The 16,998-nt window shown below is 32.9% G+C and overlaps 1 protein-coding gene across 2 annotated transcripts in view; it reads right to left on the bottom strand.

Annotated features, from left to right (window-relative positions):
- Positions 1-16,998, bottom strand: part of LOC149421168 (uncharacterized) — a 37,953-nt gene that overhangs the window by 17,138 nt on the left and 3,817 nt on the right. The window contains exon 1 of one of the 2 annotated variants that reach the window (XM_089635859.1): positions 550-847. The exons of the other annotated variant lie outside the window; for it this stretch is intronic. Coding sequence (XP_089491985.1) covers positions 550-821 — 272 coding nt within the window. The 5' untranslated portion in view covers positions 822-847. Of the gene's footprint in view, positions 1-549; positions 848-16,998 lie in introns of those variants that run through there. 2 annotated transcript variants of the gene reach the window in all.

The raw sequence follows: 16,998 nt of genomic DNA, 5'->3' as shown, positions 1-16,998 counted from the left end.
AATCTTAGCAGATACCGATTGCTGTCTAGATTTGTCAAGAACTCTCCCTGTACTTGGCACTTTCAATTTCTCCCTAGATTTAGGGATATCTCCCTAGAAATGGCAATTACTGACTAACTTCAGGGACGTGAGCCTCAATAACCCAATAAAATGTCTAGTGAGCCCATATTCCGTACACATTGGCATCGGAGCGTTTGGAGCCCATTATAGATACATTGGTGAATCATGTGTTGTCATTTCTAGCCAAAAGCTTGCGTACGAAGTTAAATATGAAGTCAGTTTTAGGTGTGTTCCGACTGCTATTTAGTGATATCCACTATTACCGATATCACCGTATCAAGATACTAGGAAACGCTACCTCTGATATATCAACGTATCAAGATACTAGGAAACGCTACCTCTGGCATATCACCGTATCAAGATACTAGGATACTCTACCACTAGTTTAGCCAGTGGCGTAGCTGTAGAATTTTATTATTAATAGTGTTATTTTTAGAATCAGACAAAAAACAAGGCAGAATCTGTAATCCAAAATATAAACATACTCACCCTACACGTGATGCAATAATCCCATGATGCTTGTTATTCAAGTGTTTCATTAAGTTGGAAACACTACTTCTAAAAGAGAGTTTTAGATGGCATATTGAACAAACTGCTATTTTATTGGCTTCAGAAGTCACATAAAAATAACTCCAAACTTCACTTGTGCGTTTCATTTTGGCTGAATTTGTGAGCGGGGAGCGGGCGGTACTGACATAGATATACCATCTACGATACCATAGATATACGCACGATACTGATACACATTCATAGATATTCATTTTAAACACAGATAACGATATCTATGCTGCGCTGTTCGTATTCTCTATGGCATTCTCCATAAATATACCACTCTCTAGATCGATATCTTCGATATTTGTATGTTACGGAATTATACAGTACTTAACCACAGATATACAAGCAGTACCTACCGTGCGGAGCAGAGCAGTAGACAAGGTAGAGGAAACTCAAGGCCATTTAAAAAAAGATGCGACCATTGACAACATAATTGCTCTCAGCCTACTCTATTCATTCACTAGCCCAAAAAAACTATTATAAAAATAAAAATGTCCTTGAAGCAGAAAAATGTCGAAATTTTTTCCATGGGCAAGGTTCATTTGACTAAGAAAATAAACTTTTACAGTGCATTTCCTTAAGATGAAACTTGTTAATCTGAGAAGAAGAAACCCAAAATGACAAGAAATTTGCAAAAACACTGAAGAAAATTTCCAAAACATGATTGTCCGACAGTACGACGAAGAATTCCGACATTTTTCAGCCTCGTGAACTCATGGTTACATATGTTTAAAAATCTTTAATTTCACCAAAACAATAAGATAATACAGGATAACACTAATCAATAACATTAATAAGTTTATCGATATAATAAATAACATTTATACGTTGTGGAGGAAGACATATGCCAAGTATGAAGCATTGTTCAAAAAACCGAACGAATTACCTAAAAACTGTCAATTCACTTTAAACTTGAACTTACGTAGGTAGGTTGAATATATGTTTGTAACTCGCTAACACTATACTGGCTTATATTGTATTTTTATCAAGAACAACTTTAACACGCAATATTTTCGACGGAAATGATAGTATTTCGGCAGCAAATGACAACCCGCGTGTATAAATAAACCACACTCATTTTGTTTGAATGATTTGAAACTGTCAAACGGCAAAATTCCGTCATCTCTTTCTGTTACACGAGTCATTATGGTAGAGAGCGAGAGGTCAAACCAATCCTTCTTTTCTCACCAATGAGATCTGAGCTTTTAGCCATATTATTCGTTTTATATAAGAATTTTGAGGTGGGCGTGGCGGTTTCAAATGAGTTTCAAGTCCAAAGCTTAGTTAAATGCCCCTGGCATTCTCCGAGTATTTCGGAAATTCCGAGTTCGGTTATACCCCGTTTAGATATGGCGATTTTAGTTGATCAACTCTAATCGACAAGTGTGAATATCGTTTAGATATGGCGATTTTAGTTGATCAACTCTAATCGACAAGTGCGAATATAGAATCCAGGGGGGGTCGACTCCGACCTAAATTTTGGTCCTAGAATGGTGGCGGTTTGGTGACGTCATAGCAATATTTAAAATGCCAATATCCAATAGGAACACTTTGAACGCCATAGAAGAACTGAGTTGTATAAAATGGGATATCTGTGGTAACAAAAGTCAAAAGTCAAAACACCACATGTTTATGGTTATATTCATGGTTCTTCGCCGACGTAAATATTTGTGAAAAGTGAAAGTAGATTTGTTAAAATGCCTCGCTAATTTCGCTGTAGTGTCGAAAGCTGTGAGGATGTTGTTTCAGTGCGACACGACAATAACGAGAGTCTGTTTCGGGAATGTGCGTGGAGAATTGGCAGAATAGATTATATTTATTACCCGATTTTGGCAAATTATGCACATGTTTGTAGTTCGCATTTTGCAAAAGAATTAAAAACGACGTGGCTCGTTGAAAAAAGATGCTTTGCCGACCCTTAATCTTCCAGATATCGGAATATATCGGGATTTACCTGGTGCACAAGGGACCCGGGATGTTAACCAAAATGCAGGTGCGAATCTCCCTCTGTTTGTTTAATGTTTCTAATGTAACTTATCATTAACTTTATTTATTATTAGAGAGATAGAATGAAAGAATAGACGTTGATTTGAGTCGTTATTATGATAAAGATATTCATTCAATAGAATTATTATTTCTTCAAAGCCAGCAACTGAATTACAGATATAATATTCTATGTTTTGTTTGAGTAATGTGATGTTTATTTATTTCAGATTTCTTCCCTGAACCCAGCAGCGGGCTCATTGCTGCCAAAATGGACGTAGAAGCGTATACCTTCATACGCTTCTATATACAACTGTTTTATTTTTCTCTAAATGAAATAATATTCTAATATTCTGTTTTGGTGTGTTAACATTTTAATCTCATTTAAAATGTGTTTTGTGTTTACACAAGCTTGTATGTCCCTTTTTTGTGTTATCTGTGTTTGAGTAATAAAATAATTCATGCAATTACGAGTTTTTCATTTTTAAATAATATTTTAGGCTAATAAATTGGGACCGTATTTATATTGTCTATGGTAGTACCGTTTTTTTTTTTTTACTTTCCTCTATCTTTGGTCGATGGTTTGTGACGTCGTGACAACTATTCCCTTCTCATGCCCTTCTCGCCCTTCTCTTTCTTTTTCTCTTAGTTCCAAAAAAATCCGTCGGACGAAATATGTTCAGTACTAAAAGCACGAAGATGACGATCTAGGTGTAGGTTCATTTATGATAGAATCCATAGTATCAATCGAAGTGTGTGCACGCCAAAAAATTGCTCCACTAAAATCTCTTTAAATTCATAGTTTATAAATCAAAATAATCACAAAGATATCGATTAATATAAACATGTAGATGAGTAGTGTACTTTCTACTACTTTAATCAATCTAAAACGCCCTCGAAATACTCTTTTTAAGTGATTTTAAAATCTGTGCTGTGATCAGTGCTAGTTATTGTCGCAAAAGAACTAACAGAATACCATACCTGTCAGTTTAAAAGCCGGTAGCACTTAATATACGAATATTATCACGCTCGCTGATAAGTGGGCCGCAGCCTGGAGAATAACACCAATAGCGTTGCCCGTTCCGGTAGCGGTCACAGATCTCAAGGAGCGGAGTTCGCTCCTTGATGAAAGCAATTATTTTTTTTTTTTAAATTAAATTATATATAAGACGATCGAATCGCTAACTTTCAACCTAAAGTTTGACACCATCTAGTAAGAAATGTGCACAATACGTCCGATTTAATTCTACAAAACCGTGCAAAGAAAAATACTACGATGACGGTAGCGAACTATCTAGATGAACTTAAAAATGAAGTTTCGAAAATTCAAACTGTCAAGGATCAAAAAATCAAAAATACTATAGACCTCATAATAACGAAGTTAGAAGATGCAATTAAAAAAGAAAATCGTTCATTACAAGACAAAATCATCGGATTACAAGAAAATATAATCAACAGTGACAGAAAATATATCAGTAACTTAGAAAAATATCAAAATCTCGAAAACAAAACAACTACGAGAAGTTACGCTAACATCACAAGTGGAAAATACACGACACCTAAAATTCCAGTACTCCCCGTTATAATTAAAACTAAAAACGAAAATGAAGACATAAAAGAAACAATCATGAAGAATGTAAAAATATCTAAACTAGGAATCGGAGTAAGTAGCATCAGAAAGACATCAAAACATGAATTAATAATCAATTTACAAAAAGCAGATGATATGGCCAACATCAAAAATGAAATTAAGAAATTAAAACTTGAAGGAATACAAATTGAAAGCATTGATAAAAAAAGACCGTGCATGATCTTTAAGGGAATCAACGAAAAATGCATAATGGTATCATTGGAAAAAAAATAGTCACGTAGTCACGCAAAACCACGTGGTATGCTTTTTTTATAAAATCTACACGGTCAACCTGATGATTGAATTCCGTCAAAAGGGCGCAGTCTACGGTTAAAATATTCGAAAAAAATCATCGTCCGAAGGTTTAGGAACGTTAATCGGCCGTCCTACAAATGGCGCTCGGTTCAAAATGTCTCACAATAACCGGCTAAAGTTTTGACATTTGCGATTTGAACCGAAAAATGCCATTTTAAAACAGTCGGGCTTTTGGCCAGTCAGAAATCAGCCAATCATAGACTAGCACCGAAGAGATGTTTTATTACATAGTGATGTTACTTCAAAGAAACGATAAAATCCTTTAAAAATAACAGAAATCTTAGACAAACGTCAATACTTCCTACTCCTAAATGTAAAAAACAATAGGACAGTTCAACCATGAATATCTCGGAGTTAAATTTTTTAACTCATTACCAGAAAAAATTCGAAACATGAATGCAAATATAAACGAATTCAAAAGCCACCTTAAAAAGTATTCCGAACAGTTGAACTGAATCATATCAAATATAAACCAATATAACAACACCCCCATACACACAAGCCCTACTTATTTATGGGGGTACATCAAATACTTATATTATATTATATTATGTAATTAATAACTGTACTATATTGTGTAATGTAATTCGTGTACCTTTTTTTACTGATAAAAAAAAACATTTCAACAGAGTTGATCAAGTTTTTAGCTGAGCGACTAAAGTAGAAAGCCCGTCTACTTTTGCTGTTCAAGTGTGAGTCATCGTTTCGATTCATTATTGATTCATCATTCGAATTTTTTCACCGAATCGACACGTCTGAAAATATATTTCGACTCGCTTGCGATTTTTAGTTCCTTGCGTCCTCTAGCGAAAGAAGACGTTTATATTTAGGAACATGGCATCTTCGTGAAAAAAAATGTCCTGTAGAGGTCGGATGACATAATTTACAGGTTTATTGATCTCTACCAAAGCGATCCCTGTCTTTGGGATCAAAAACAAAAAGAAATATAAAAAAAATAAAAAATGCTAATAATATAATATCATTTTCGAAATGGGACATTAAAATTAAAACAATCAGAACCATGTACAAGAAGGATTTAGGATTTATTAGTATTTCCAGAGTGGAAGATACTCTTATTATCACCCTGGTGTAAGACCACCATTCAGAATTGTAACGTTGCTTGAAATGGCTTTGGCCATGTTTGGTGACCAGATCTGAATAGGCAAGTACTTTCCACCTTCCTCTTCCCCAACGCATTCCTCTCTCCGCTACCTTCAGCCTCGCAACATGCCCCAATTGGGGATGTCATAATCTCACTGGCTCCGGACGGTTGAGAGCAGTTGGAAATCAAAAAAGAGGGGAGACTTGAAAGCGAAACTCCCAGTGTCAGATATCTCTACTTTATTTTTTTTTATAAAATGCGTATTTCGCGTATGCGTAAAATGCGTATTACAGCGGAATTCGGCAAATTTTACTAAATTGTTTATATATGTATATAATAATTTCGTAAATGATTTCGATACCCTTCAGTATATTTGAATATTGTAATGATATCCCTCTCAAAATAGTATTAGATGCGCCTAATTCAATTCTTCTTAGAATCCATTTTCTAACACAAACATGAAGTTTTTGTATTTTGTCAATGACATGTTCTTAAGTTCGTTCCGCGAAATTTCAGAAATTATAGAGACGCACGCACGAATAAGTTCAGTTGACGCCATCTTGATTATCAATATCGGTACGAATTAAACTGAAAAGTCTGAATGAAATTTGACGAAATCTTGCTCAATGTTTGTCGTTCAACTAAAATCGCACCGTATGAACCCGGAGATCGGAAGCTGAGAAATATTTAGACGCGCGTATTACCCCGTTCAGACAGAGCGATTTTAGTTGATCAACTCTGTGTTGAATGACACTTGAAAGCTAATCGACAGGTGTGAACACCCTTTCAAGAGAGTTGATCAAGTTTTTAGTTGAGCGACGATAGTTGAGCCCATTGTTGTTCAAGTATGAGTTCGATTTTCCTGCCGAGTCGAAACGTGTGAACATATGTTTCAAGTAGATTGCGAATTTTAGTTCCCTGCGGTCGAAATTAGACGTTCCTAGGGAGTGGTTTATTTTTGCGTACCTAGTTATCTACCATCATGGCATCTACTTCAATGAAAGAATGTGGTCGGATGATATGATATTTAGATTTATGGACATACCAAAGCCATCCCTGTCTTTGGGATCAGAAGCAAGAAGTTTACAAAAATAAGAATGCCTGTGACACTTCAATTAATAATATTATTTTTGAAATGTTACTGTGACTTAGTAGTTATTATTATTAAATAACGCGTCTCCGAATTTTTCAAGAAATATATTTTTTTTATATTCATAACAAAATTTAAAGGCATCAACTATTGCAACGAATACTTCTTTTATAAACAATGATGCAGGTGGCTTAGTTTATAAAGTGTTCAACTTGCAAATACACCATCCATCATTGAGTGTAATATTTTATTATAATATTATATTTTTATATGGCTTTCAACTATGTTGACAATGATACTGATGTATAATTTACCCGTGCAAGCAATTTAGAAAGTTGGATTCACGCACAAAATATTAATGAATGCAATACTAACCTAATATGTGTCCAAATAAATATAAGATCACTAAACAAGTATTGGGATATTCTTCATGCCTATTTGAAACTATTGAAAGACATTGATGTAATTATGGTTTGCGAAACTGCAAATAATAAGGAACTTATTAAATTATATGATATTCCAGGATATAAATCGTATTATTATTGCAGAAGCAATAAACAAGGAGGCGGTATATTGCTGTATGTAAGGGAACATTTACATTTTAACCAAGAAATGTATATCCCATTTAAAATTATAATCAATTGTTAGGCCTAGATATACGTATTTTGAAACGACTTCAATATTTTTACATGAGCATGGTTGTATTTCAGAGTTATGGATGCAATTAAAATCATGAGAAACAATTGTAGGAGTTACGGTGATGTTATTATGGGGAGATCTGATGAGCATGAGCTTTGGTTTTTAGCATTGATTATTAAACCTACATCATGTGACAAAGTCAATTTGCAGTAAAGTATTCGCCATTAATAAATCCTCATGTGAAATAACTAAGTGTCGTCAGCATAAACGTAATGTTTTGTATAAGAAAAAATAAATTTCACTGTAGTAACATATATTATATATACGGTAGGGCCTAGTATGGACCCTTGTGGTACGCCGGCGAAAACATTTTTTTTGCTATAAATACACAAATTTTTTATTTTGAAAGTAGTTAACAAATAATTTATGTAGGTTTCCTGTAATTCCATTATTTTGATTTTTTTACTTTATTTATTCCATTTCTTTACACACATAATAACAAATAGTATATAATAACATAATATATAATAACAAATACATAGTATAAACAAGAAATGAAAACACACTAAGGCACTGCCTGAGTGTGGGTAGTATAAAAACGATTAGGTACTATATTTCCAAGTACCTAAAGTATAAAATACATAAAAAGAAAAAGTTTTTTTTGTTGTTTTTAGTTATTATAAAAAGTAAAGAGAAGACATAATGTACTACAGTTTAGAAAGTTACAGAAAGTGAGTTGTAGAAAGGATAGATACATTTAAGAAGAAGAAAAAGCGTTTCAATATCTGCGTCATTCAGCCATAATTTTACCTCTTTAACATATTTCATCAGTTGAGTTTGTAGTAGTAGAAGGTTAAATGTACGAAGACCAATAAAATTGCTGTGTCTGCATTCATTTAGTATTGGTTTGGGGGGGTGTAAAATATGTTATTAGTTCTTTTGCTCATTCTGTTTTAATTTATTTTGAAATTATTTTTGTTTTTAAATAAATATTTCATAGTTTGTAATATAAATAATTTACGAATATTAAATAATTATGATTCTTTGTGAAATAAGTCGGTCGAGAATGTTTTATTTTTGTTATATATGAATTTAATTATGTGTTTTTAAATTATTTGTAAAGTCTTAATAAATTTATCAGGTGCACCGCCCCATCCTATTACGCCATAAGTGATTGCAGATTGCACTGTTTCAAGACTTTCAAGTAATTTACTATGATCAATCGTATCAAAAGCCTTTGAATTATCAATAAATAATACGAGTACATGTTTTCTTTTGTTAAGATCATTATTTTTTTTTTTAATTTTTTTTTTTATTTATTTAAGGAGAAAACACAGATACAGACAGTAATTAAAAGATAATTTTGTAAAACAATAACTTGAGAATTCGCCTGCATCCTAACTATTTCTCACTGATTGACTGGTAGATAACAATTTTAAATATTTTTTACATGTAAATAAGGTAAAAATTTTGTATATAGATAATGCTAAGTATCAAATAAAAGTGTACACATATTTTGTAAACAAGTTTAGAGATAGATCATAAAAAGTACTTAAAGAGTATAGTGAATGAAGTAAGTACACATTTTCTTTTTTTTTTATAGTAAAACAGACTTCAATTTCCTGCCAAAAGTACTATATGTATCAAAAAATATGTCGGAATCCTTCAGGTTTTGGTTTTTATTATACAATTCGCACATTCTTCTGATTGGATCTCTGACACCAGCATTTGTGCGCGTCCGGCTAATATGGAATAAGTCGTTAAGCCTCGTCGTTCTGAGTGGTATTTTAAAGTTTATTAGATTGAGTAAGCCAGGACAGTCGATAAAGTTGTTACAGATTTTGAACAAGGTCATTAGGTCAAGGTAAGTTCGCCGGTTAGTAAGAGTGGAGACGTTATATTTCGAGAGCATATTTGTGTATCCCCGTTTAGGTGCGCTCATTCTGTGGTTGAGGTAACGCAGAAATTTCTTCTGGATACTTTCAATATTTTCTTTATAGATATCTTAAAGTGGAGTCCATATGGAGGTGCAGTATTCAAGTTGAGAACGGACCAGCGTATAGTAAAGCAGAAGGTAGGTTTCAGGCTTTCGAAATACGCGGCTGTTTCTGATAACAAAGCCTAACATGCAGTAAGCTTTATTCACAATGTTTTTAATGTGCGCATCAAAATGAAGTTTGGAATCAAAAAGTACGCCAAGATCCCTTATACAGTATACACGATCTAGTGAATAGTTGCCTATATAATAATTGTGTATAATAGCGTTATGATTTTTAGTGAAGCTTATTTGTTTACATTTATTGTAACTTAGGTAAATTTTGTTTTCATTGCAAAACGCTTCGAACCTTACTAAGTCTCGTTGGATGAGCAGACAATCATTTAAATTTCTAACAATAGCAAATATTTTTATGTCATCGGCGTACAAGAGAAATAAACAATGCATGAAACATTCAGAAACTGTATTAATAAAAAGTATAAATAAAAGCGGTCCTAGGATTGATCCCTGTGGTACGCCAGAAGTAACTGGTTCCCATACGGAAGTATGTCCTCGTAACGATACAGCTTGCTGTCTTTTTGTTAAATATGAGATGAACCAACGTAATAAGTTTCCCCTAATTCCGTTATACATAATTTTTTTGATAAGAATAAGGTGATCAACCTTGTCAAAAGCCTTTTTGAAATCGCAGTAAATTGCATCTACCTGATGGCCTCGATCCATGCTAGTAAACAAAAAATTAGAGTAAATAAGTAGATTACTCACAGTAGATTTGCCTTTGACAAACCCGTGTTGTTGGTCTGTAATTTTGGCAGCAAGCTGAGGATATATATTAGTATGGACAAGTCTTTCCAACAGTTTAGGGATCGCTGAGAGAATGGATATTGGCCTATAGTTTTCCACTCGTTGACGCGAATCACCCTTGTGGACCGGTATGATGTAGGCCAGCTTCCACCTGCCAGGGAAAACCCCATCACTCAGACATTTATTGAATATTATGGTAAGCGGCACACACAGTGACGACGCAGCAGATCAGATCGCAGCAGAGCAGGAAAAACGCCGGAATTCCATCGTGACCCGCACCTTTGTTTATGTCTAGCGACTTTAAACTTGATTTCACTTCTTGTTTCGTTAGTTTAATCGTATGAATATGTGCAAGTCCTGAGTCGTGAACTGATTCAAGTTGATCAATGTCTATTGTGTCATTGACGGAGGAGGGTTCAAATGTTGACTTGAAGAATTCAGAGAACATATTACAGATTTCCTGGGCATTATTAGATTCACGTCCATCAAAGGACATAGCAGCAGGATATCCGTCGGACGACTTTAATGAGGATATGTATGACCAAAAACTTTTGATATTGTTTTGCAATGAACTTTCGAAATTAATTTTATTTGAAAATTCTTGAAGTAGTGTAGATCTGTGCTCTCTTTTTTTTGGAAACCATATTGATGGGTATCAATAATAGAAAAAATTTCAAGGTACTTTATTAGTTTTACAGATATATATTTATCTAGGATCTTTTCAATTACAGGTAAAATACTGATCGGTCCATAGTTTTCAATTTCACTGTGTTTACCATCTTTGTAGATGGGTCGGATGATGCTACATTTGAGATCTTCATGTATAATTTCCTCCGTTAAAATCATATTAATTAATAGAGTTAAAACAGGTCCTAAGATATTAAAATGTTTTTAAGGCGATGCACTACGTCGTGTAATATTTTAAATTGAGCCGCTATCAATGATAATCCTTACGTAGATGGCGATAAGGTTTAAATTCCCGCTTAACACCATCCGCCTGTTTTGATTTATGCAAGAAAAAACATGGCCAAAAAGTGCCTTTTATTTTATTTTGTGGATGTTCAGGTATAAATTTTTTTTTCGATCATTTTATAAATAACTTAATTTGCCACAATATACAATAAAATCATAACCGAAAATGGGTTCGTAAGTAGGAGATTTTGAACTATAAAGCAGTTTTCATAGGCCTCATACATTATCTCGATTATTTCAAAGTCCAAGATGTATTCTACTCGCAGTATTTAATAAAAGCACCTGAAAAATTTTTAGGCGACCAAATTTTCAAACCAAAAACACATGATTTTGCATTACTGCGTATGGCATCGCCTTAATGTCCGACATTCTAATTTTATATATCCCCGGCGATTGATTACTTTTTAAACTTCTGACTACTTTTTCGATATCACAGAGTTTTGCTTCTGTTAAGAGCATGCTAGGTGGAATCTATGTTTTTGAATATTAAAAGCCTTTTTGTCACATCTATGTAATAGTTGCTTAACATTGTCAGAAAAAAAGTTAGCAAAATTGTTAGATGTTTGTTCAGTCGTTTGTTCTTTTAAAAAATAGGTTGATATTACTTGATCGCAGTTACTTTTGCTCTTCCTTCCTAACAATCTATCGCTATCTGATGGAACATTTTCCGACGAGTAGAAAACAGCCTTGATTACCCCAATATATAATAATGGCAGTAAAAATGATGTTTCGAACTATCGACCTATATCCAAATTACCGATACTAAGAAAAGTATTGGAAAAAATTGTTTACGATCAATTATATTCTCTACTATCTCACCCTCACTCTTAATTAATCAACATGGCTTCATGAAAAATCGCTCCACAACTTCAAATCTTGCATTTCTTACAAAATTTTCTTCATGTTCAAATGGATATGCGATACCAGGTAGATGCCATCTATACGGATTATTCCAAAGCATTTGACCGTGCTAATCATTATGTTATTTTACAGAAGTTATCAGGTCTAGGAATTCACGGTGACCTCTCTATAGAATATAGATGGAACGCATCATACGTCAGTAATCGGCGTGGAATCACGATTGTCAATGCTTTTGCATCTCGCTTATCGGAAATCGTCTCAGGTGTGCCCCAGGGGTCGCATCTTGGACCACTCTTATTTAATATTTATATAAATGACATTTACGTATGCTTTAAAAATAGTTACTTCGTTTTATACGCGGATGACATGAAAATTTATAAAGCTATACAATGTTTATCCGATTGTATGGAATTTCAAAGCGATCTTGATAATTTGTGCGCATACTGTGAATAAAATTTATTGCCCTTAAATATATCTAAGTGTCACTCGATTACGTTTACTAGAAATAAAAACAAAATTATTTATCCATACAACTTGAACAACAAACCTTTACAACCTATGTCTACGTGTAAAGATCTATATGTTTACTTAGATAGCAAATTAATTTTTGATAAGCACATCGAACACATTATATCAAAATCCTACAGACTTCTTACTAAGAATATGCTAAGTTTTCAAAAGTGCTAAGACTCTATAAAATGTTGTTTTGTTCATTGGTCAGAAGTCCACTGGAGTATGCTTCTACAATATGGAATCCTCAATATAAGGTATACATAGATTTAGTAGAAAGTATTTAGATTTTTTTTTTTATATTTACTCAAGAAATACAATAAAACTACAAATAATATGGTAACTTTACAAAAAAGAAAAAGACGCACATTGTCAGATCTGTTGTTTCTACATAATCTGCTAAATAATAAAATAGATAGTCCCGAATTGCTATCCGTCATTGGTTTAAATGTTCCAACGAGGCGTACCAGGCACACCACACTTTTTCATATTGAAGCCAACAATACCAATGCAGCAAACGACTCAGTAATTACTCGCGCAATCACAACTTACATCCACTACGAAAAATTACTACATTTAGACATCTTTCATGATTCCTCTCTAACATACAAAACTAACTTATTAAATTTCTTAGCGTGACATATTTAAAAAATACTTTCACTTGATTTTTCAAAATATCTATATTAATAATAATAATATTGGACAATTTGTATAGCGCCGCTTTTGTGTGATATCACCTCAGGGGCGCTTTACAGTTGACGCAGGTATTACAAAAAATATAAATATTACAAAAATAAAGTGAAGTTAAGATAAGTAAAATGAAGAACAGGAATAGGTGAGACTCTGCAGCAAGAATCCAAGGTGGTGAAGAAACTGGACCAGCCGCTGCAGCGAGAGTCTACCGCGTCCACCAACAGTGCCAGCACGAGGTTCGTCATCCGTCCAGGTATGTGTCTGCTGCTAATGAAGCGCTGACACAATATTATCACATAGATAACAGACCTTGGCAGTACCGCTGTGACGTTCGGCTAGTCCATCATATCTAGTCTCTATTGATAATAATAATAATAACACTTGGATGACCCATATAACGCCGCTCTCGAGCAAAATCACCTCATTTCTCCTAGTCTCTTTTAATTTCTTCTAGTCACTTCTTAGTTTATTTTTTTTTATTAGGTACAATATTTTTTACAATTCAGGTTTTCCAGTAATGTAGGCCTCACTGGGTGGCTTGCCCGTGCTGAGGCCTTCATTTTATAATATGAAATATAAACTACATAATACATTTAATGAGAAAAATTATACATTTAAAATTAAAAATACATAGTAATAATTTAAAATTAAGAAAAAAGTACATTGAAAATAATCTTGAGTGATGTGTGTTTATATTGGTTTTGTGTGTTACGTGAAGGTTTTATTTGTATTTTATGCTATAAAATTTTGGTAATATTGTCTTTTTTGTTCTTTAATCCATTTTGTAATTTTGTGTGTGAATTTATTTTTATTTTCCTCAATTTTAATTTCAAGTTTTAAACTGTCGAAAGCTTTTATTGCATGGTATTGGTAGTGTCTTTGTCCAAAGCTTGAATTTACTGTCGGAGTTTTTATGTTTTCTTTGTACGCTTGTCTAACTGGTCTGTTAGTGTTATTTTGTGTATGTTGAAATTTATTTTTTTGTCAAAAATGTAGTTTAGTAGTGTTTTAACGTATAATTGGCGTATATCTAGTACGTCACAGCTGTTGAATATTTAGTCTGTATCAGTCAGTCTATGTTTTTTTAGTATTACCTTTAAGATCGTTTTCTGTGCGGTTTCTATGTAATTGATAGCCGAGTTTGTTGCTCATCCCCAAGCAATAATTCCATATTCTATTATTGATTGGCAAAGTGCAAAATATATTGTTTTCAATTGTTTTATTTTATATATGTTTCTTATGTTTAGGAAAATGTGTATTGTTTTGAGAAGTTTATTTGTGATTTGTTTGATGTGAGGTATCCATCTAAGGTTATGGTCAATTACGATTCCTAGATACTTTTTTTGTTGTGTTTTTTCTAGAGGAGGGCAATCGCAGGTGTTGGTGTTTAAACATTCGTGTATTTTTATGGTGTTTGTGTTGTTTTTTGGCTGTCCCGTGCTATTTATACTGTATGTTGTGAATTTTGTCTTTGATATGTTAAGTGTAAGTATGTTTGAGTCTAGCCATGTTTTCACTTGCGAGATTCCCAAATTCGCTATGTTATATACATTATTCCAATCCTTAGATTTGAAGAGTAAAACTGTGTCATCAGCATAGCTAACTATTTCACCGTCTATTTTCATGCTGCAAAGTTAATTTATGTAAATAGTAAAAAGAACGGACCCTAGTATGCTTCCTTGTGGAACTCCATATGTAATCGGCAGTGGTTTACTAGTATAATTGTTAATTTTGACTTGTTGTGTTCTGTTACTCATATAACTTTTTAATAGTTGAAGTTCCTTGCCTTTGATACCCATGTTTTCTAATTTATTAAAAAGTGAATTATGGCAGATTGAGTCAAAGGCTTTAGCTAAATCTAGATATATCGCTATGTTATTATTACTAGTTATTCATGCCACTTATTGCATATTCTCGAACCTTTTAGGTTCGTCTTCTAGTCTATTCCTATCTCTTCTAGCTGACTTCTTATCCTAGCCTATTTTGTCTCTTCCTGGCTATAATACCTTAATAAAATAAAAATCCAACCAAAAATTAAAAATTACAATTTCTTCTATTGTGTCGTTGTCCAACGATTTCACACCTCTGTCTCAGACTTAGAGAGCTATCGTATCGCAGGCTATGTATTAACATTCAATTACAATTCGTGAAAATATTATAATTCTTGATTTCAATTTACTTTTTTCTCTTCACACACTTTCTTACTTTTATAACTATTACCTACTCGTACATTAATTTAAATTTAAATTCATTGATTTTAGCTTACAAGTATTAGTTAAGTTTTCAGAACAATCTCAGGCGAAATTACGTAATGATATTTTATGGACATACACAATAGGTACTACAACTACGTAATAACGAAAAATATCATTAACTTTATCTTAATGTACCGTGGATGTTTTAATAATTAAATAAATTACACATTTACTAGATCGTCTAAATCCTTTATTTTGCATGCTACGTTTTTAAGCTGAAACAATTACGAAAATGTGTTTTGAACATCAGCATGAACACAGAATGCTACAAGGAAATAACACAGCTTTGCTAAATTATATTTTTCATTGTATAATCAACTCTTTATGTAATCAAGAAAGTTTTATTTGCTAGGATTTTTATTCCACCAACTAACCTGTCAACGTTTTTTGGCATCCTGAAAAAAGTCTGGGAGTATTTTGTTGTTAGTAATTATTACATCCGTAAAGTGCACACAAAGCCACAACTAACTTTGTGGAATATTTTTACATATTTTTTTATCAATAAAAAAAATTCGCTTTTTAATTTGTATTTTGACCAAAATACAAATTAAAAAGCGCAACTACTAAACGTACTAAATAAATTTAATTTGCCGCTATTGAAAGTAGACATGGGTAGATTTATTCACAACAGTGAATCGATTCAATCTTATTCCCCTGGTATTGTGAATTGATTCTTTTTATTAATTCATTTAATTCCCAGCAACAAAAAAACTACTGGCTACCCTAGCCGCATACAAGGAGTTATTGTTAGCAAATTTAATTTTTGGTCTTTCTTTTATATTACCAATAATATTAATGTTAAATTTAAAAACAATTTCAAAGCGTGGCAGCTGTTTCGCCCTCTGAAGCCATTAGCAAACCGACAGTTAGGAATTAATTAATGTGACGAGATCACACATCCCTTTATCTAAATTGAAAATTTAGAGTTATTAACACATTATGGACAGTTTGAAGAAAGACGAAACAGCTGTAACAAAAACAAAAACAAAAAAATACTTGCAGAACTTATCAGTTATATTATTAAATTTGATTTGAATTAAATTTAAAAATAATATTAATTATTTTTTTTAAATATGTAATATGTACATATCTCAATGGTAAATAATGGTTAAAACAACGCGTGAAAATAAAAACTGATTAAATGTTTGAAAGTTAGCGAAACACGTAATAAAGGGACAAAAAAATAACATTATTTCCTACTCGAGATCTATCGACCTCTAAAAAGTAGGTAGTTACGTACCATAAAAACTAATAATATGATCGAAATGTTAACGCATCATAACAAGGTTAGAAATCTGAAGATATCGTGTTCAGGCATGACTTGTCATGGTCGTTTTTGTTTGAATTTTTTTTTATTATATTCTCCGGGTAGTAAGATTCCCACCATTGAAGAAGTGCTCGAGCCGCCACTGCATACGAGTATCATTATATTACCGTAATCCATTGTCGGTTCAATCGTATCATAGTATATTATGTACTGTGACCTATGATGGATATATACTAGGATACCAGGACTAGAACTACCATAAATAA

This window comes from Hesperophylax consimilis, chromosome 9 (genome assembly GCF_061612785.1).
Source record: "Hesperophylax consimilis isolate HC1 chromosome 9, BYU_Hcon_1.0, whole genome shotgun sequence".
Taxonomy (NCBI): Eukaryota; Metazoa; Arthropoda; class Insecta; order Trichoptera; family Limnephilidae; genus Hesperophylax; species Hesperophylax consimilis.
The sequence above is the reverse complement of the archived record's forward strand: the minus strand, read 5'-3'. Positions and strand labels throughout refer to the sequence as shown.